General features: G+C 61.5%; 3 protein-coding genes across 4 annotated transcripts; 2 read left to right on the top strand and 1 right to left on the bottom strand.

Annotated features, from left to right (window-relative positions):
• The first annotated feature begins 316 nt into the window (after nt 1-316).
• Nucleotides 317-7147, top strand: CDIP1 (cell death inducing p53 target 1). Its single transcript, XM_063143205.1, has 5 exons — nt 317-426; nt 4782-4880; nt 5251-5382; nt 6261-6525; nt 6948-7147. Exons 2-5 carry the CDS (start codon nt 4796-4798, stop codon nt 7057-7059), a joined length of 594 nt encoding a protein of 197 aa, XP_062999275.1. The 5' UTR covers nt 317-426; nt 4782-4795; the 3' UTR covers nt 7060-7147.
• A 2096-nt stretch (nt 7148-9243) lies between these two features.
• Nucleotides 9244-16445, bottom strand: HMOX2 (heme oxygenase 2). 2 transcript variants are annotated; one of them, XM_063143277.1, is made up of 6 exons: nt 16241-16445; nt 12733-12870; nt 12040-12157; nt 10947-11438; nt 10088-10208; nt 9244-9994 (listed from the first exon to the last, which is right to left on the bottom strand). In XM_063143277.1, the coding sequence occupies exons 2-6, from the start codon at nt 12810-12812 to the stop codon at nt 9864-9866; spliced, it is 942 nt and encodes a 313-aa protein (XP_062999347.1). In that variant the 5' UTR covers nt 12813-12870; nt 16241-16445; the 3' UTR covers nt 9244-9863. The 2 variants fall into 2 exon arrangements, with proteins under 2 accessions (XP_062999347.1, XP_062999348.1); XM_063143278.1 differs by having other exon boundaries at nt 9244-9991.
• A 928-nt stretch (nt 16446-17373) lies between these two features.
• Nucleotides 17374-19976, top strand: NMRAL1 (NmrA like redox sensor 1). Its single transcript, XM_063142950.1, has 5 exons — nt 17374-17441; nt 17708-17946; nt 18469-18718; nt 19344-19534; nt 19739-19976. Exons 1-5 carry the CDS (start codon nt 17402-17404, stop codon nt 19916-19918), a joined length of 900 nt encoding a protein of 299 aa, XP_062999020.1. The 5' UTR covers nt 17374-17401; the 3' UTR covers nt 19919-19976.
• The last annotated feature ends 80 nt before the right edge of the window (nt 19977-20056 follow it).

Below are 20056 nucleotides of genomic sequence, written 5' to 3'. Positions count from 1 at the left end.
TTTACGTAGCTGCTTCTTTCAAATAATATTAAGGTTTGTAGTTTTGTTTTAAATTTTTATGTTAAGTCTCCCGCAGGACGCTGCAAGTGGGGGTGGGGGGTGGGCAGAAAGGTGCAAATTTTGTCAAGGAAAACCCAGGGCGGCAGGGCAGGGCAGGGCAGGGCGCGGTGCGTGCTGGGGGTTGCGGTCTGCCCCGCTCGCCTGAGGCGGAGAACTACTACTCCCAGCAGCCCGCGCGCTGCGCCCTGGGCGGGCAGGCAGGGAACAGCTGTTGCTGCCGCAGCTGCAAAACAAACGTGACGTCAAGGACCGGCGCGCGTGCGGGGGGGGGGGCGGTTGTGGCGGGCTCGAATCCCGCGTCGTCCGGCGAGCCCCGGCTGCGGAGAGGCGGGAGAGCCCCGCGGGGCCCGAGCGTCCGGCAGTAAGGTGGGTCCCCCGCCCCATGGGAGGCGGCTCGCGGGCAGCTGCCACTCCCATCATCCCCAGCCAGCGTGGCGCCAGGCTGAGGGGCGCGGGGAAGCGGCGTGACCCGCTCGCCAGCCGCGAAGGGCCCCGGGAGGGAGGGAAGGAGGGAGGGAGGCCGCGGGCGGGGGCCCACCTGCCCCACTGGAGGGGAACATAGGCCGCAATGGCCAGGCGGGGACAGGGGAGGGGGCGCCTGTCAGCCCCCCATCTCCCCCGGGGGCCCACCTGCCCCATTGACCGGCTTCCTTCGTTCCCGGCTGCTGCTGCTGCTGCGGGGGGTCCGGATGGCGGATCCGCCAGGGCTGCTTGTCGTACTGGATCCTGGCTAAGAACGGAAACCCCGGTGCGGCGCCCGGCGCTGCTTCTTGACGGGTGGGGTGGAGGTGGGGAGGGGAGATGACCCCCACCCAAGACAGAAGAGCCGCGGAAGCTCCCTGGCGTGGGATGGAGGAAGGCCCGGGCCGAGTTTCTGTTAGCCGAGCGCAGGCTGCCTGTGTGACTTTGAGGGGGTGGGGGGGCTTCCTTCCCCCCCCCCCCCCGGCAAGCGCTGACCTTGCTCTCACAGATGCTGTGCGAAAGCACGGCCGACCCTCTCCGCCCCGCCCCCCCAGCCCCTCCTTCCCCTCTAGTGTCTTTCTCCGCCACACAGAGATTGAAGGTGGGGGGGGGGAGAGGAGCGAGGCCCTGCCCTGCCCTGCCCCCTCCCCGGGGTGTCGCGGGTCTAAGGTTTCTCAGCCGCAGGCGCCTGGGAATCCGTTTCATGATCACGTTTCTCGCCTTGAATGTTCTGGAGGCTTCAAGAACTGGGCTGCTGGTGGCAGATGTCACTTTGCCAGGGGTGGGGGTGGGGGTGGGGGGGAGAAAGGGACCTGGGTGCCCAACAGCGTCAAACGCTGGGTGGGTTGAAAACCCCTTGAAATAGGGGGGCAGCTCAAGCACTTTCTGAACAGCTCCCCCCTCCCTCCAATGGGGCGCTGGTCTTCCTTGTCCGTTTGCCTTCCTGGCATGAAGGGAGGCCCCGATCCCCGCCACAGGGCGGCCTCCTGCCCCCTCCCCTTTGGGAACAGCAGCGGAGTGAGGTGCGTGGAGCTGGGGGGCTTTTCCCAGGCCCAGCCCCCCCCCCCGCACCTGTCAGCCCCCAGCCTCTGGTCAGCCCCTGGACCTCTCTCCCTGTGGAATTGCAGCAGTGTTTCTCTCCTGGGGAGGCAGCGTTGCTGTGCAGCACTCGGGGCAGGGGAGTGGGGGCAGAGTCTGTACAAGGCAAAGCTGCTCTGGGTGCTGTGTTGCTGGGGAGGGGGGGTTGTGGGAGAGAGGCGCAGGGGGGCTTCCAGGGAGGGGGTCATGACCTGGGCAGTCAAAGTGGCACATCTGAGCAGGGGTTGGGGGGATGGGGACGGACAACGCGCTGCATTTAGCCCCGCCCCCGCCTCTCTGAGTAAATGCTTCCCCCCCCCCGCCCCCCAGTTTGGCAGGGCTTTTGCCCTGCATGTGATTTCGGGATGGCTGAGCTGCCCTTGGGTGGAGCCGAGGAGGTCTTGGTCATTGCGGCTGTGCTGCGTGTGTCGCGGGGGAGGGGGTGAGGGCCCTTTGTGGCTGCCCACGTTGTCAGAGCAGCCCAGGCCGCCTTGAGGGAGAAGCTGCCGGCGGCAGAGGCGGTGCCCGGCGGCCAGCTCTAGGGCCCTCCTGGTGCTGCCCACCGGCCGGCCGGCCCACCCTAGCAGAGCCGCGTGTTGCCTGTCCCAGCTGGAGAGGTGGGCAGAGCCAGGCTGCTCCTCTGAGGGCAGGATTTGCTGCTGTGCCGGACACACACGCCTGGTGGCCTGAGCCCCGAAGCCCGTGGCATCACGCTGGGCATCGTTCTCCGCAGGCAGGAGGACCGGCGGTGTCCCGGAGAAGGAAGTTTTGGCCTTCTACCGAGGCTGGAAGGAAGGCGGCAGGCCACACGCAGGCTGGCCTCCTCCTTATGCAGGAAACGGAGGCCGACCTGGGGAGGCCCACCTTGTGCCGCTGGAGAAGAAGTTGGCCGGGGCCATTTAAGATGCCGCCCTGTTCCCATCCTCTCGGCCGAAGACCATTCACGCGCCAGCCTCCACAGGCCTGTGCCCAAACCCTTGAATTGTCCTGGCCGATGACTGCCAGCTCCACCTTGTCTTGGGATCAGGACCATAGTGTGCGGAAGCTGCATGCCAATTGGCTTGTTTCCCTTGGCCTGTTTTGGCCAGTGCTCTTTGGAAGTGGTGGGATGGATTGCTGTGAAACAGTGCCCTCCTGAAAGTTTGGCAGGGGCCAGGCGCCTTGGGATCGGTGGGAATTGGGCCCGCTTTGCTGCAGGCGGGAGGGTCTCCCTGGCACTGAGCTGCTGGCCCGAGAGCCCAGGGAGTCCTGGCGTTGCCCCCAGGCGGGCTCTGCCCAGGGCTTTTCCTCCGCCGTGAAAGGCTGGGCGGCTCTGAACAAGGTGTCTTTGTTCCAGGGAGTGGAGCGGAGCCCTGCAGGCCGATTGGCTCCGGGGAGGGGGGGCAGTGTGTGTGCGCATGGGTCGAGCAGCTGCACAAACCCGGGTGGACAGGGCAGCCCACCTCGCACCACAGAGAGCGCTGGAGGGGCCCCTCCCCCATATTAGCCTCTCAGGGGGGTTGGGGGGGGAGTTGGCAAGAATTCAGTGGGAGAGGAAGAACTCGGAGCGAGCTGCTGCTCCCATCGAAGTGGTGGGATCCTCTTGGCCCCGCTGGCAGCGATGCTGGCCTGGTTTTCTGGCTGTGTCACGTGGCCCTGCTGCTGGGATCACGTGGTGGAAGGAGCAGCTGTGTGGCGAACAAGCCCCGGATCGCAGACGAAGGGGGAGGAGGGTCTCCCTGGCTCCGGCGGATTGGGCAGGCAGAGCGGCCGGCCTCTCCACTGCACATCGCGGTGCTGCCTTGAGTCTCCAGCACTGCAGCGGAGCCCTCTGTCTCTGCGCCAGCGGTGGACCTGCAGCCGAGAGCCGACTGCGGGCGCCGGGGAGGTCTGGGTTCTCCGTGAGGAGGGAGGGCGCTATAGCGGAGTGGCAGAGATCTTCCGGGGGGGGGGGGGGCTTGCCGCAGGCAGCTTGTGGCTGGCGGTTTGTCTTGTGCTGCACGGGAGTCATTGCTGGATTCGTCGCTGCCCGGTTCTGTCCACCTTATTTTTGCTAGAGGAGGCTTCTGTGCCTGGCTGGAAGCGTAGAGGACCATGCACCTGGCTGTTTCCATGATGTCATCTGGCCAGGCCTGATGCTTTGGGCAATTACTGCTTGGCACCGTTGGGAGAGGCCTGCCGGTGGTGTGCGAATGACTGACCTGGGTAGCCGGAAAGCAGCCCCTCTCCTCTTGCAATAAGCCCTTTCCTGGGGCAAGTCTGGATTTTGGACTGGGTGCGCGATAGCTCTTTGTAAGTCAACTGAGAGAAGCCGCCGGCCGCTAGCCAAGCCAGAGAAAGGATTTTTGCCGGGCGGGTGTGTTGGTCTGTGTGATCGCTGTTTGCCATCAGGGGCAACAGAGGTAGCTGCAATGGGGGGTCATAGAATTGTAAAGTTGGAAGGGGTGCCTAAGGCCATCAAGTCCAACCCCCTGCTCAGTGCAGGAAACCACCTTGAAGCATCCACAAGAGACAGCTTCCAGCTGTCTCTTGAAGGCCTCCAGTGTGGGAGAGCCCACGACCTCCTAGGTCATGGGTTCCATGGTCGTACTGCTCTAACCCTCAGGAAGTTTTTCCTGATGTCCAGCCGGAATCTGGCTTCCAGTAACTTGAGCCCATGATGCCGTGTCCTGCACTCTGGGATGTCTGAGAAGAGATCCTGGCCCTCCTCTGTGTGGCACTTTTCAAGTACTGGCTTTGGAGCCCCTGCTGGCCTGTGCAACGAAGCCACACTGCCTAGGCCTCTTTCCAAGGGGAGCTCTGCTCGGCCACGAAGCCACAGCCTAGCCCCACTGTTCAGTTAGCGCTTCTTGAGTTAGACATGCAGGCCGTAAGGTGCCGTCGATCCCTTGGTGAAATGTATACGTTAGAATTCTAGTCTTCCTAGTTTTGTTGATTTTGGCAGGGGCAGAGGAGATCGCAAGGAGGGGAAGGTGGGTGTGGATAGGCTGGAGGAGACCCCGTTTCCATGGGGAAAGGCAGGGGGCAGAAATCGCTCTTGGAGCCAGCCCGCAACCTCCCCCTCTTTCCTACTTGCTGATTTTTCTGCCTCCGGGCTGGGAAATGGCCTTTTAATTCCCCAGATGCAGAAGATCTGCCTGTGAAATCCCTGTCTGTGGCAGCCCTGTCTCCCGCCAACTTTGTCTCTTGCGTTCCTTTTTCAGGCCAGTCCCAAAGCATGTCCAGTGACCCTCCTCCACCCTACCCGGGGGGCCCATCTGCACCGCTCATCGAAGAGAAGGATGGTTCCCCTTTCCCAGCAGGTAAGGCCCAGAATGGTGGCGGGTAGGGTGGGGGTGGGGGGAGAGAGGTTGGACAGGAACCCTGCTCAGAGGCCGGGCTTCTCCCAATCTGCAGGTGGCTGCTCGAGGCCGGGGAGAGGGGCCTGCCGGAGGCCGGCCTTGAGCAGCCCAGGGAGGCTGCCGGAGGGTCCTGAGCATGAGGCGGGCCCAGGCCCTCCTTGGGGTGACCTGCCGCACAGCCTCGGGAAGAAGCTGGGTTCAGCCCCTCGCTTGCCTCCTCCCCCAGGAGCCGGCGACACTCGCTGCCAGCCCGGCCAGCCGGCCAGCCTCCCCCACCTCCCCCCGGGGCCTGCCAGTGGGAACAGCTCCTTCCTTTGGTGCCCTCCCCCAGGCGGCGTCTCGCCCGGCATGGTGCAGCAGCCGCCTTCGGACGTTGGGCCCCCGCCATACGAACCGCCTCTGCACCCAGGCTATGTGCCTCCGCCCATGCCCACGGATGGCTCCGTGCCCTACATGCCTCCTGGTGAGTGGAGGGGAGGCAGGAGTGTCTGAAGGTGGGAGCCGGGTGGGCTGCCTGCCTTGAGCCGGGCCGTGGGTGAGAACAACTGAGGCAGAGGTGGGCAGTCTTTTTGGCCCCGAGGGCCATGTGCAGGGTCCAGGCACACAGATGCGCCCCATAGCCTCTCCTTGCCCACTGAGATCCGGAGAGGGAGGTGTTCAGCCAGCTGCTTCCTCGCTGCGTTAAAAATGCTGGGAGGAAGACGAGGCCACGGCCTCCCCTGCAGTGGCCGGGACACCAATGGCTGTTTTCCTCGCTAAGACATAGGCAGACATGTGTACATGGATGCACACACACGCAAACGGCGCAATCCTCTTACAAGCCGCTTCCTTGTCCCAGGCTGGTTGAGGGCTGATCAGTTTGCTGACAGGGGAAAGGGGCCCAGAGCAGCCCAGGGCCACCAGTTGTCTGCATGTGAACTAACGGAGCCTCCAAGCAAACCTCTGCTGCATGGTGGCAATCAGCAAGGTTAAATGCACGGCCCCCGTGTGGGAGTGCGGGGTCCTGATGCCGCCAAAGCAGGGGCATGGCTTGCGCAGCTCCTGAAGACACGTACAGTGGCCAGGGAACAGCCAGAGGCCCGTCCGACACTGGGCTGCCCCGGTGCAGGAAGGCCGTTGGCCAGGCCACGTCCTAGCACTGGAAAGTTGGCTGCCGAATCCTTTCTTGGGAAGGTCTCGGGTCCTACCCAAAGCCCTCGTGCCTCAGCCTGCAGTGGGAGAGGCCAGCCCTGACTTGGCTGGCTACTTGGGGAGCAGCTGGGCTGCAGGCCGCCTGTGGCTCCCTGTGTTCCGACGGGCACCCCGCCCCGCCTTGAGCGAGTCTCTGTGCTTTCTCCCCAGGAGGTTACTATATGGCGCCCGGCCCTCATGCCCCCATGGGCTACTACCCTCCCACCGGCCCCTACGCCCCTGCAGGAGGTCAAACGGCAACCGTCCTCGTGCCGTCGGGGGCAGCGACCACGGTGACCGTCCTGCAGGGGGAGATCTTCCAGGCGGCCCCGGTCCCAACCGTGTGTCCGCACTGCCAGCAGGCCATCACCACCAAGATCAGCCACGAAATCGGCCTCATGAACTTCCTGCTGGGCTTCTTCTGCTGCTTCGTGGGGTAGGTTGTGGCTGGGCACTGCTGCTTTCCCACAGCCGGGAGCCTGGGCCTACAGCAGGGGAAAGACCAAGCCAGCCTGTGCAACGGCTTCAGCCCCCCGCCCCGGCTCCTCGGCTTCCTGCCTTGGGATGGAGGCTCCCTCTGGCTAGGGAGGGCCACTGTTGTGTCTGTGAGGCATCCTCCACGGCATCTGAGCTGGCTGGGAGAGGGAGGTACAGGGTTTTAGTTGCGGGGGGAGGAATGGGCCACGGGCTGCTGATCGCATTTCCCATTCGGCCTTCACCTGGCCTACCTTGCAGGAAGTGTGTGTATGGGGGGGGGGAGGGTTGAACCAGACAGAAGCCTCGGGAGCCCTGAGGCAGGCAGGCAGGCAGACAGGCACCTGGGTGGTGGTCTTCATGGGGTTCTCCCCTCCCTCGCAGGTGTGACCTCGGCTGCTGCCTGATCCCGTGCCTGATAGACGAGTTCAAGGACGTGACCCACACCTGCCCCAACTGCAAGGGCTACATCTACACGTACAAGCGCATGTGCTAGCAGCACCCGCCGGGCCGGGAGATGCCCCCTCCCCTCGCGCTGCTGCCCTGACTTCCCCAGGTCCACGGCTTCCTTGCTTGTGACTTTCCTTCTCCCTCCCATCGCAGAGAGCGCCCAAGGCCTCAGTCCGGCGCGCTCTCTGAGGCTGCCAGGGATCGGCCAGGGAGGCACCCCTGGATCTGGAGGCCTCGGGGGGGGGGGAGCTGCGGCAGGCTTGCACTTGCCTCTGCCCTGCCGTTCCAGACGAGCAGCCCCTATGCCCACGCCTCGGGTGGAGCCCAGCGCTGCCCTCCTCCTCCTCTGCACGTGGTCCAGGGAGGGAGCGGCGGTGCCGCTGCCTTTCCCAGGCGTTCGCCTCCTCCACTGCCCTTGGGCCGCACAGCTCCGTCCTCTCACGCAACGTGAAAAGGGATTGTTTGAAGGGTATTTTGTTCTTACATTTTAGAATCTTTTCAGATTCTAGAATCTTACAAAAAAATGTTTTGTTTTTAAATCTGTGTACTTGGCTTGGTTTGTGCTCCGTGTTTTTATTTTGCACTGGCCCAAAAGGGTGTTTGTTGCCAACAAACTGGTTGGCCGCTGTGTGAACAGAGTGCTGGACTCAAGGGACCTTTGGGCTCGTTTTCTGTTCTTGTGGGGCCCCATCCGTTGTGGGAGACCAGCTTCCTCCACAGCCAGGGCAGAAGCCAGCTGCCCCGGTCCGAGTGTCTGTTGCCTGCCACTGTGTCCCCCCCCCCCCCCAGAACGCCTTCAGGAGGGGTGAGGGCCGTCGGGGCCGTGACGGAGGCCGTCCCTGGCCGTGCTCGGCTGCGTTTGTCAGTCGGGCCGTTGCTCCCCCTGCCGTGGCAGTGGGGCTGCACCCCATGCTTGGTCTCTGCCCCATTTGTGTTTGTCCATGGGGGGAGGCCAAGTGCTGGACCAGGCGCTCCTCTGTACTGAGACATCTCTCCCCCCCCCCCCCCGAAGCATGTAAATACTTTGGCAAACCTACGCAGTGCTGTGCTTGTCTTGAGTTCTTTTGTGTTTTGCTTGTGGTATTAAAACTCTTAACTGTGATCAACTGAAATGTGAAAACCCCCGTACACGCCCTCCCCTCCTTGGTTTTGCACTAATTCCTCGACAGACGCCCTGCCTTGCACTGATGAGCAATACAGCAAAATGGGCCTAGAGGGCTGCGCGGGGGGGCCAGGCAGAGGGGGCCACCGGGCCCCTTGCCAAACCCTCCGGGCCCCGTCCCGACTTGTGCCTCCGGCGTGCGTGGCCTTGCCCTCCTTCGACACCAGTCCACTCTCTAGTGGCCCCCCTGCCTGCCCCCCCCCCCAAGGGCTCCTGCGTGGGAGGATTCAGCCACGCACAAGCCCTTGGTTCTGAGCGTGACTGGTGCATCTGTGAAGCATTTTGAACCAGCAGGAAGTTTTCATGCTCCTACTACTCCGAGAGAAATAACCTGGTGGCGCTTTTCCATGTTTGTATATAAATAAAAGACAGGCCCACAAAGCTCTGTGTGTGTGTGTGTGATTGGTGGGGGTGGGGGGAAGAGGCGTGTGGGGAGGGCCGCACTGCCACTGGTGGGGGGTCCGTCAGTCCAAGTCAGAGGAGGAAGGCAAACAGTTGCCCTTTGGTCAAAATAAATGGCGCGGAAGCGGGCACTGCCTCCGGCTCCGTCTTTTGGGGGAAAGGGAGCCCCCGTGCGGCTGAGCAGTGCTGACCAGCAGGGGGAGGGGCAAAGGCCTGGCCGCAGAACTAGGTCCTGTCTTATTTGCCTGCCTGCCTTGCATGTGCAAATGTCCATGGAGGAACCGACCGTGCCGAGGCCTCGCTCCTGAGCACGCCTCCCACACACGTGCGGTAGAAGGCCGCACCTTATTTACGTCCCCACTCCAGCTCCGATTCCTGGAAGCCCTCTGTAGTCAGTCCAATTAAAGTTCCCTCGAAGGTAAACGCCGCAGTGCAGGCCAATGTCATTAGTACGTTCCGCAATAAGTATTCGGTCATGAAACAGACCGTGCTGTTTGTGTCTGTCCCCATCCCCTCAGATGCCTGGCTGTGGGGCTGGAGGGGGTCCGCCTCTGTCTGTGAGGATTGCAGTGGATGCTCAAGGGGTCCCTATCTGTACCCCTCTGTGAGCAGTGGGACTGCCCCTCTGACAGTCACAACAGTTCATCCCCAAGTCATGCAACAGCGTAAGACACCAAGTATAAATTTTATTATGTCATAGGTGTTATCACAATCCATAAGTTACATGAAAACTAAACCGTGAAGCATTTCCCATATGTACAAGTCAGTGACCCCGTTCCGCCCACACCTGGAACTAAAGGATGGCAGTTCGTGGACTCGGTATGTGGAATCCCGCGCCAGAGGGAGGGTATTGTGAACGGAGGTGCAAGTAGGGGGGCTGCCTCCCTCCCTCTGAGCCCCAAGACATTAGGAAAAGCAAAGCGTGCTCCCAAGGAGACAAACCATTCAAGCCCACCCACAGAGCTAAAGCAAAGGGGGCAGGGTGAGGGTGGGGCCCCCTCCGTGGCCAGGAAAGGGCCCCAGTGCGCCCCACATAGCTTTGGTATTCGAGCCGCGGAGCCAAGCAAACAACCCAGGTGGGCTCCCCGGCTCTATTTTACTAGCTAACACTTTCAAACCTTCCTTGTATGCAGACAGGGAGGCATTCTCTCATTCATTGTGCATTTGGGTTTAATGGTTCCTTAATTAAATTAGAACTCCGCCTGTGTCAATGGAAAATAGCCGTCCAGTTGTGCAAGTGCCACCGTCCCCTTCTGCCACCCAGGGGCAGCGGAGTGCCGTCCGCCTCACATCACATACCAGGCTGCCATCCCTGCCGCCACGGCAACGCAGGCCGCCAGGACCAGCTGGACGGTGGGCTGCTTCAGCAGAGCCAACGCGAGGTGGCAGGGGCAGCCGGAGCCCTCGGCGCCAGCTGCTGTGTGGTGGGGGGGAATGAGAGCACAGTGAGACAGAGAAGGGGCAGCCGAAGGGGGGGGAGGGGAGGGGGGGGCGGAAGGCACAGGCTCACCCAGCTTCGCTGCATAGTAGGGGCATTTGCGCAGGTCTCCTTTCCCATCATGCACCGGGAGGCCGCCATCTTGGACTTCTTCTGTTAACAAGGCCCCAATCTTGTCCAACTCCTCAAAAACCTGCAGAGGTGGTGAAGGGCTGCTGTGAGCCAGAGCCACTGCCTGACACGCTGCCCAGGCTGACTGGAGCCCTGCCCAGAAACTCCGACGCCACGCCACCTGGGGCTGCAGCCGGGGGCAAGCCAGCGCCCAGCCCAAGCCCTGCGAGGCTGAGGCCGAGGCCTCCTGACTCAGGGCCTCCGAAGCAGCGAGACTTGCTCTGCCCCTGGGAGCGAAGCAGGCCGGGGCAGCTGGGAACTCGGGGGACGACGTTCCGCTCCCTGCAAGAGCTGCTCAGCCACAGCCGGGGCAGCAGGGGCCACCAACTTGTGGCTGGAGCCGGTGCTGCCGACTGCCCTCCAGTACCTGAGCCAAGGAGGACAGAGGGGAGGGGGAGGGGGAGGGGGAGGGGGAGGAGGGGGCAGGCCGAGCTCAGCCCACCCCACCACCACGCTGGGCCGGGCAGCGACTCCCCCCTGCGTGAGAGAACGCGAGGGGCATCCCCTGAGCATACCTCGCCCAGAGAGGCCCTGAGGAGCAATGCTGGCACATGGTGCGGATGGATCTCTGGCGTCTCTTCCCGCCCCCAAAGCCACCGCAGGCCGCCGCCTCCTTGCCCAGGCCGGCATTTCTTGCTCCTGTCACCACGCAAGCTGCCTCGGAAGGGCAGGACAAGGCAGCCGTACCCTGGTGCTGGCTGAGGCTGAGGCAGGGTCCCCCCTCCCTCCCTCCCTCCCTCGCTCCCCCCCCGCTCTGTACCTGCATGTTGAACTCAAAGGCCTTGTTGGCCTCCTTGACGACCCTCTCCTTGGTCGCCCCGTCCAGATCCAGGGCATTGAGCCGGGCTCTGTAGAACTGCTTGAACTGCTGGGGGTTGGAAATGTTCTCAAAGACGTAGAACTGGATCCCCTCCCCGGTGCTGGGCAGCTTCAGGGCTCGCTGGGCCACCTTCTTCAGCACCTGCCCTCCGGAGAGGTCCCCCATGTAGCGGGTGTAGGCGTGAGCCGCGAGCAGCTCCGGCTCCTGCTGGCCCACGTGGTGGATGCGGTCCACGTAGCACTGCGTGGCCTCCGAACACCGGATCGCCTCCCGCCAGCCTTCCCCATAGAAATACTCCAGGTCCTTCACCAGGGCCTCCTTCCGGTGCAGCTCCAGGGGGAAATAGAGAGGGGCGAAGGCTGGCTGGTCCTTGTTGCGCTCCATCTCCTCCTCCAGGGCCGAGTACGTGAAGTAGAGGGCCACTGTGCCCAGCTGCAAGGGGACGCGGGCCGGCCGTGAGGGGCAGCGGCTGGAGAGGCACGCCGGGCTCCCCCAGACACCCACGCCGGGCGCGCCTTCTCCGTCTCACGAAGCAGCCAGGCCAGCTGCGTCGGAAGCTGCGTGCCAGGCTCAGGCAATTGGCCCATCCAGCCCAAGGCAGGAGCTCTCCAAGGCCTCGGGGGAAGGGGTGTCGGGGGCTTTCCCGTCACAAACTGCCTGAACGGCAGAGGCCAGGGGTGGCGGCCAGGCCCTTCTGCGTGCAAAGATGGGGCTCCTCCACTCAGCTGTGGTCCCTGCCCAAACATGAGCGCTCCTGTGCTCTCCCCGACCGTCATGCCCAAAGCCTCCCTGGCTCGGCACGTCCTTCACGCCCCTCCCAGGACCAGGCCTAGTCCTCCTGCCCAGAGATCGGCCCTGGAGCTCCTCACAACCACAGGTGCAGCAGCTCAGCAGCAGCAGCCAGGCCTCTGTCCCCCAATGGCTGGGCTGCCTTCCTGGCTGCAGTGGCCCCCAGCGGGGGCCCTGCCAGCTCCTTGGAAGCCCAGCCCTCCCCCGCCCCCCACGCCAAAAAGCCACACAGAGCTGGACGCACCTTGAAGAGCTCCCTCTTGATGCGCCCTTTCAGGAAATCTTTGACGAACTGAGTGTTCTCAGCACGGTCGTGCGACTCCTTGGTCCCTTCTTTGAGCAGCTCAGACAAGTCTGTGGGGCTGTGGGGAGAGACAGAGAAGTTGCCTAAGTGGGGCGGGCGGGGGGGGGGGGGCTGGCCTGTAACGTGGAGGCACGGCTCGGAGACAGGCCAGGGCACGCTCCAGGCAGCCTGCTCAGGGTCACAGGCCCTGCATCCCGAGGTGACTCTCACCGGCGCATGGCTGAGGGAGGAAACGCCACTCCCAGGCAGCTCTCAAGGGCTGGCCAGCCAGCCTGCCTGCCTGCCGCAGAAAACGGGACGACTCCCGGGCCCACTTCCCAGGCCTGCAAAGCTTAAGGGCCACAATGGAATCCCAGCTCCCTCCTCCTGCCGGGACCCCCACCCCAAGCGGCAGAGCTCTGCAGAGGCTTCCAACACGGCCTGCTCAGCCCCACCGGCTCCCTTGCTTTTAATGGCAATTAGATAGAGCCGGATGGCCCAAGGGCTGCCCCAGCCTCGTGGCCTCCACTTGCGGGGACTTTGGGAGAAGGCTGCTGGGAGCGGACTTGGTTACTGAACAAACGCCAGTCCACTCAGCAGCACTCGGCCTAACACAGAGCCCATTTCCCCCCCTCCAGCGGCAGGGCGGCTCACCTGACGCCGTCATCCTCCTCCACCTCTTCGTAGGAGAGGTTCTCGGGCTCATCTAGCCCCTCTGTCACATCAGACAACATGCTGCAGCTGGCTGATCCGCTGGATGCTTTGCTCAATCAGCCGTTCAGCCTAAATGTCCTATTCAGGAAGAACCAGGGTCAGTCGTACAGAACAGAACTCCGCAACATTCAAAGGCAATTCTGACAGACGGACCAAGCGCAGCACTACAGCGGTCAGTGGCCAACGGATGAGCCTGCATTGAGCTGATCTGTTAGTGACCCGGCTCTCTTAGCATAACAGGATTTCAACCCTCCAGTTTCCATTCTCAGCTTTGATGGACTGATAGATTTTCAGTGAGGGCAACTTCTGATGAGGCTCCATGGCCAGGATGGGACTTGCCGGCAGAGAAAAGCAAAGGGCCCAGGCAAATCCAGCAGTTTGACTTCCAACTGTTGAGCAAACCATTCTTCAAATGCCAGCTGCTGAGACAGCAGAGAAAGAAGAGCTTAACGGTACGAAGGGCAGAGACCACAATGGAGCTTTTAAACCCCCGTCTTTAATCTCCAGGCCTTCAGCTACACACAGCTCCCCCTCGACTCAGACTGTGGGGAAGCGAAGAAAGCGGTGGCGGTGGCGTGGGGGGAGAGAGAGGGTAAACAAAGCTGAACGTGGGCCCGGCACCTGGCTTATTATCGGTTCTGCCAGTCATTGCTGTGAGAGAAGCACTGGGTACAAGACAAGCACACACGGCCAAGAACAAGGAGGGCTTTCAGACCGAGGCTTCTCCTCGAGTTAGTGGGAGATGAGGGAGCTGCAGGACGGGGGTGGGGGGGTGGGCAGTGATTTACAAGCCCCCCTTGCAGCATGCCACAAGGCGCCCACTGGCCCCGTTACAGAGTGCTGAGCAGCAGCAGCCCTCCACCCCTGCCCATGTATGCAGCTCTGGCTTGAGGCCAGGATGGAAAATGGCAAAGGAACGAACCAGGCAGGAGCTGAAGAAGCCGGAGCCCTCAGCTGCCACGGCAGGCAATGAAGGTCTGCCACACACTGCCTTAGCTGGCCTCCCCCTGTACCCCAAGTCCTTGCTGAATCACGCCCCCCTCTCTTGGGCACAGCTGGATACTCCTGAAGTCACTGGCCAGGCTCCCCCAAGGCAGAGCCAGGCAGCCATGTCCCTCCTCATCCAGCAGAATGCCCCAAGGACAAACCAACCAGCAACCTTTGACTGCTGCCCCTTCAAAGAGCCAACCCAGGACACTAGTTTCCCAGAAAATCCATCTTAGAATCATAGAATAGCAGAGTTGGAAGGGGCCTACAAGGCCATCGCGTCCAACCCCCTGCACAATGCAGGAATCCACCTTAAAGCATCCCTGACAGATGGTTGTCCAGCTGCCTCTTGAAGGCCTCTAGTGTGGGAGAGCCCACAACCTTCCAAACCTTGGGGTCTGCTGACAATTCCTTTGCTGGGCTACAGGGCAGATATAACCCACCCCCATCCTTGGGCAAGCATTCTCTCCCTCCCTTTGCTCAATTACCTGACTCTGCTGGAAAGGACACAACGTGCCATGCAGATACTCTGGACTCAAGTGACAGAGATGGAAGGTGCCCATTTCAAAGCAAGTCATAGCAGCTAAATTGCAGTGCAAGAGAAAGGGCCCCTCCCTCCCTGGCGTAACACTCCCTCACCAAGGCAGCGACATCACAGTGCCAGGATGACACCCACCTGTTCACTTGGGCATTTATGAGTGCTTAATTGTTTTATTAGCACCACAACATCTGGACTGTATTTTGTTGCTGCTTTCTTGTGGTTGTTTTAACACAATTGTTACAGGCCCTGGGATTTTTATATACATATGAAATGAAAGCAATAAAATGGCCCCTGAATTGGGAGGGATGTGTGCACCTCCTGGTAGAGGAAGATTCCCGTCTCTGAAGTGCTAACCAGGTCCATCACAAGGCACGACTTCCTGACAGTTAGAGCAGTATGACAGTGGATGACCTAGGGCAGCAGTGGGCTCTCCCACACGAGAAGCCTTCAGGAGGCAGCTGGACAGCCATCTGCCAGGGATGCTTTAAGGTGGATTCCTGCATTGAGCAGGGGGTTGGTCTCGATGGCCTTATCGGCCCCTTCCAGTTCTACTGCTGTATGGTTCCAGGAGACAGTTATGGTCAATACTCTGGCCTTTGCCTCCACCTCAGGAAAACCTCAGCATTGTCGCACTTGGCTCATGGTTGACAGAAAGATCTACGCACCGCTGCTGGCCCAGACCCTCCCTGTTGCCAGATACCAAGCACAAGGCTTTTATTCTATCTGCCAGTTATTCCACCCACCAGGAGCCCCTCTGACACTACTTTCCAGTTACGTCCACCAGCCCAACGCGCTCACAGGGGGCAAGCAGGAAGCGGCCGCTCGGGCAAGACTGGCAGGGGGCAGCGCTTGGGCCAAGGCCGTGGGAACCGGCTGTCGCCATGAGCAGCTGAGCTACGTTTCCTTTGACATGCTCTGGGCCAGCTTCTGAGACAGTCTGGTCTCGCAGCGAGAAGAGACGGACCAAGCCAAGGGGCTCGGGACTCAGTGCTAATCCTGCCCAGGCAGGGCCAAGAGCTCAAAAGTTGCCAGAGCCCACCGAGAAAGAAGCCACAGCAGTTAGCCGTGCCACCACACCCGGAATACCAGTGGTTGGGTCCGGGGCAAACGAAGGGAGGGTAGCTGCCCTCAGGCCTTCCTTGTGACCCTGCCACGGGGGCATCTGACCAGCCACGCTTGGAAACGGGGTGGAGAGGTTAGGTCGGCTTTCCCCAACCTGGGTCTACAGGTTGGACTACAGCTACTATCATTCCCAGTCAGTGAGGATGGGGATTCCCCACTGTGGCCAGCCAGATGGGTCCAGCAGGGCAACTGTGCAAGTAGAGGCAGGCCAGGTCTAGCAAGCAGCTGCTAGCCAGGACAGCTAGAGCAGAGCCAGCCTGCCTGAGAGAAGGCAACGCAGGCAGGGGAGGGGGCTGCCCGGGCTGGGGGGGAGGGGGGCTTCAGGCCATGCATGGGGCTTGTGAGCGGGAGGAGGGATTTAGCCGGCCCAGCTGGGCAGTTTGTGCACTTCCCTCTGGGGCAGCACGGTGCAGTGGCTAGCGTGTCAGAGACAAGGCTGTGGGACTCCAACTCCCATCTGCCCCTGCCAAGGGAGCTGGGCTGATGGGAGTGGTAGGCCAAGGCCACCCTCCCTGGGGGCAGAATCACAGAACGGTGGAGTGGGAGGGGCCTCTCAGGCCATCGAGCCCGCCCCCCCGCTCTCTGCCAGGCCAGCCCACCTTGCAGGGCTGTTGTGCGGATAAAAGGGGCGGGCGGGCAGGACCCGCGCCTACGCGGCAGGGGCCCCGAGCGCCCCGGCATCGCCCGCGCTGGGGAGGGGGCACGAAAGCGCCGCTCGCTAGTCGCCAGCCGAGGAAGGCTGCGGCGGGGGCGCTCTGCACACGCTCAGGGGCGCCACGCACGCGCTCCTCCCCTCACCTCAGAGGCCGCTCCTGCTCCGGCCGCCGCTTCTTCCTCGTCGTCGTCGTCGTCCTCCGGGCCGCTCCGCTCCGCTCCGCTCCGCTCCGCTCCGGCTCCCCTCACGGCGGCACTTCCGGTCAGCGCCTCCGCAGGACTGAAGCGACGCCGGGCAGACTCCGCCCCCTCGCTGTCACGCGGATAAAGCCCGCTGAATATTCATAAGGTGGGGCCCCCCGAGCTGCTTGTGACGTCACGGGCCCGCCCCCACTTGGGCGGGACTGCTTCTGGCCCCGCCTCTCCGCGCTGGCCCGGCAGGCTCCGCCCGCGTCGAGGGGCGCGCTGTGCACGCGCGGGGGCCCTTGGGCTGGCGGGCGGAGCGCGTTTCCTGCCGCCTCAGCTGGCCACCCGCGGAGCCCCTCACCGCGGCCTCTGGGCGGGGCGCTGCTATTTGTTTACAACATTTATATGAATGAGACCTCTGGGCGGTGTTCAGATGCGTCATGTCGCGGCGCGCCAATCCGCGGCCTCGCCTCCGAGACCGCGTGACGACCCCGTCACGTGACAAGCGACCTCGGCCAACCATTCGGCCCGCCTCTTCCGTGTTGGTCATGTGATCTCTGCGCTCTCCTGGGCTCAGCCTCACCCGCGACTCAGGGCAAAACAATAAAGGCTAGGGAGAGTGTCTCTGAGCATGGACTGAGTGCCTTGCCCCACATCTTGCCAGCCCCGGAATCTCTCCTTTTGAAAACAGACGGCCCAGGGAGCCTGCGTGGCCCCCGGTTCGCGCCCAGCTCTTGCTCCACCGGTCCGGCCCGGGCCCCTGCCTGACCCCGGCTCCGGTCTTGCAAGGGGGTCGCGCCTCTGGGGTAACTTCCACACGAGAGTGACTCTTAACACGTGCATGGGCCAGAGTGATGAAACCCCCCTCCCCGTGTACTATGCTAGCGTGTAAAGTGGGGCTGGGGGGCGTCCCATCCATGCCAGTGATTGTGTAGGGAGAACCGGGGGGGGGGCAATAATGACCCCCAGCTGATCGGCCCAGAGTCAAAGGGGGCGGGCGGGTGTTAAGCTGTGCCCGTGCAGCAGCAGCAGCAGCAGCAAGCCCGGGGGCCTCTCTCTCAGCATCTCCTAAAATCCGCTCTGTCCTCAATTCCAAGGCAGGCGGATGCCTCCCGGATCATGGCGGACAAGAAGCTGGTTGTAGTCTTTGGAGCTACAGGTAGGTCTCCCTCCCAGACACAGACCTCTTTGCGCCCGAGGGGAGTTGCATATCGGCCGGCCCAAGACAGGAAATGCTCCCCCCCCCCGACTCCACCAAGGTGCGTTCTCCCTAAAGAAGGACAAGTTACTCTGCACCTCCCTGGCAACAAAAACCCAGCTCCCTGTTTTAGGGGGTGGTGGGGTTACCCTTCCCGTCCCGCTGTGGCTTATACACCTGGTGCCGTGCCCCCAACGCTCCTGTGAGCTAACCGTGTGCTTCTGCAGGGGCCCAGGGGGGCTCAGTGGCCAGAGCCCTCCTCCACGATGCAGCCTTCCACGTGCGAGCTGTCACCCGCAACCCCCGGCAGAAGGCTGCACGAGAGCTCAGGATGAGGGGAGCCGAAGTGGTGAAGGCCGACCTAGACGACCCCCGGAGCCTGGAGCCGGCCCTGGCCACGGCACACGCAGCTTTCCTGGTGACAGATTTCTGGGATCACCTCAACAAAGAGCGGGAAGTTTTGCAGGTGGAAAGGGGGGCAAAGCCAGAGATGGGGATGTCCAGCAAGGGGGGGGGGCTTGGTTGGCAGGTGACGCTGTCCATCACGGCCCCTGCAGCCATCTCTTTAAGGGCGTGTTGCGCAGACGTGAGAGAGCAGCAATATTGGTTTCCGAGCTGTGAAAAGCTGCTGCTTTCTGTGCATCAAGCTGTTGAAGCCACAAGAACAGTCCAGGTGGCAGGGAAAGGATCTCTGGTGGAGGGTGAGGGTGGGGGTGCTCAGCCTCGATACAGAATGACAGGCCAACCAGTGGCCCGGATGACTGCAGAGGCCCTCAGGCACTCCCTTAGGCTGCCCAACTGAGCCAGCCTGTACTCCAAGGAACTTGAACTGAGAGCACTCACCACTCCCACCCCTTGTCCCACATTCTCCCAGCCCTGCAGGCAGCACAGAGGAAGAGTGTTTCCCTGGCTGCAAGGGAGCCGCCTCTCCCCTCACTTGACCCAGAGCACCACCTGAGGCCTCCTTTCCTGTCCGGTTTGTACTCAGGGGACGCATGTGGCGGACTTGGCAAAGCGGCTGGCTTTGAGCTACGTGGTGTACAGTGGTCTGGAGAATGTGCGGAAGCTGACAGGCGGGCAGCTAGAGGTGGCGCACTTTGACGGCAAAGGCGAGGTGGAAGAGTACTTCCGGGCCATCGGTGTGCCCATGACCAGCTTGAGGCTGTCCTCCTACTTTGAGAACTTCTTGACTGTCTTCCAGCCCCAGAAGGCCCGAGATGGAGACGGCTATGAACTGGGTAAAGGCATCCCTCCTCCGGCCGCCCCTGCAGCCCCAGTTAGCATAGAGTCTGGGGGCCAAGACATCTTTTGTATTTGTGGTGCCTGTAAGGAATAATTCCTACACAGTTAGCCAAACAGGCAGCACTGCCTAGTGGAGGAAGCACAGCACCTCCTTGGGATTCACCGTGTTCAACAAAGAGATGTGCAAATTATTTTCTTGGCCTACCAATGCTGCTCAGCCTCTTTTACGCATGCACGCACTCACACACACATACTATTTATTTGTTCGTAGCATTTTTATGCTGCCCTTTAGCCAAAAAGGCTCCCAAGGGGGCATACAAATCTAAGACATGACACAAAAGGAAAGGGGATTGGGAGGGAAGAGGGGAAAAAGCAGTTTCAGGTGCTGGATTCGCTAAAGCAGTGAATCACACATAGAAAAAACATCCAAGCATCAACAAGGCAGTTTGTATAACAACCCCCCCCCCCTTCTGGATGCAGTGACAGCATTTGTACTCCTTTGCCTATGCTGGCATTCTTAACCTGCACAGGTTGCAGAGGGCTGCAGCTGTTGCTCAGGCTCTAATCCCGTGTAATGCTGGTCCACGGAGTATCTCTAGTTGCTTCTCTCTGTCTGTCAAGCGCTTCCCCTGGGAGAGGTGCCCATGGATGGCATTGCTGTGGAAGACCTGGGGCCAATTGTGGTTCAGCTGATGAAGGAGCCGGAGAAATACATAGGCAAGGATATCGGTCTGAGCACGTGCAGACTCACCGTGGCCGAGTACGCGGCTGTGATGTCAAAGCAGACCAGAACAAATGTGAGAGATGCCAAGGTAAGACAGGTGCTTTGACCGCTTTCCAGAGATTGGGGGGGTGGGGGTGGGGAGTCTTTATGGTTACACTCACTGGAACGAACCAATGTGCACCTGCACAGGGGACTGCCCTGCTGATTATCCAAAGCGAGCCAGCCTTGGAAGTCCCACACAGAACCGCCTCCAGCTCCTGGCTGGACCGTGAAATGTCTCCCCTTTTTGCAGATGTCACTTGAATCCTACGAGAAGCTGGACTTCCCTGGGACCCAAGAGTTAGCCAACATGTTCCGCTTCTACAGCATGGGTCCGGCTCGTGATATCCCTTTGACCTTGAAGCTGAACCCAAAGGCCAGAACTTTTGAGGAGTGGGTGGCAGATCAAGGAGCTGCTTTTAAGGACCTGTAATGGAGGGTGGGCAAACCCAGGCTCGTCACATCCGCTTTGTTCTCCTCTCTTAAATAAAAAAAAAGAGTAATGACCATTCCTCCTTTGCCCTAGTTCATGGGAGGGGCTTCAGCCGAGCTATGAAGGGGCAAGTCTTGG

This window comes from Elgaria multicarinata, chromosome 17 (genome assembly GCF_023053635.1).
Source record: "Elgaria multicarinata webbii isolate HBS135686 ecotype San Diego chromosome 17, rElgMul1.1.pri, whole genome shotgun sequence".
In the NCBI taxonomy this organism is placed as follows: Eukaryota; Metazoa; Chordata; class Lepidosauria; order Squamata; family Anguidae; genus Elgaria; species Elgaria multicarinata.
Note: the sequence above shows the minus strand (reverse complement) of the source record. Positions and strands in the feature narration are given on the sequence as shown.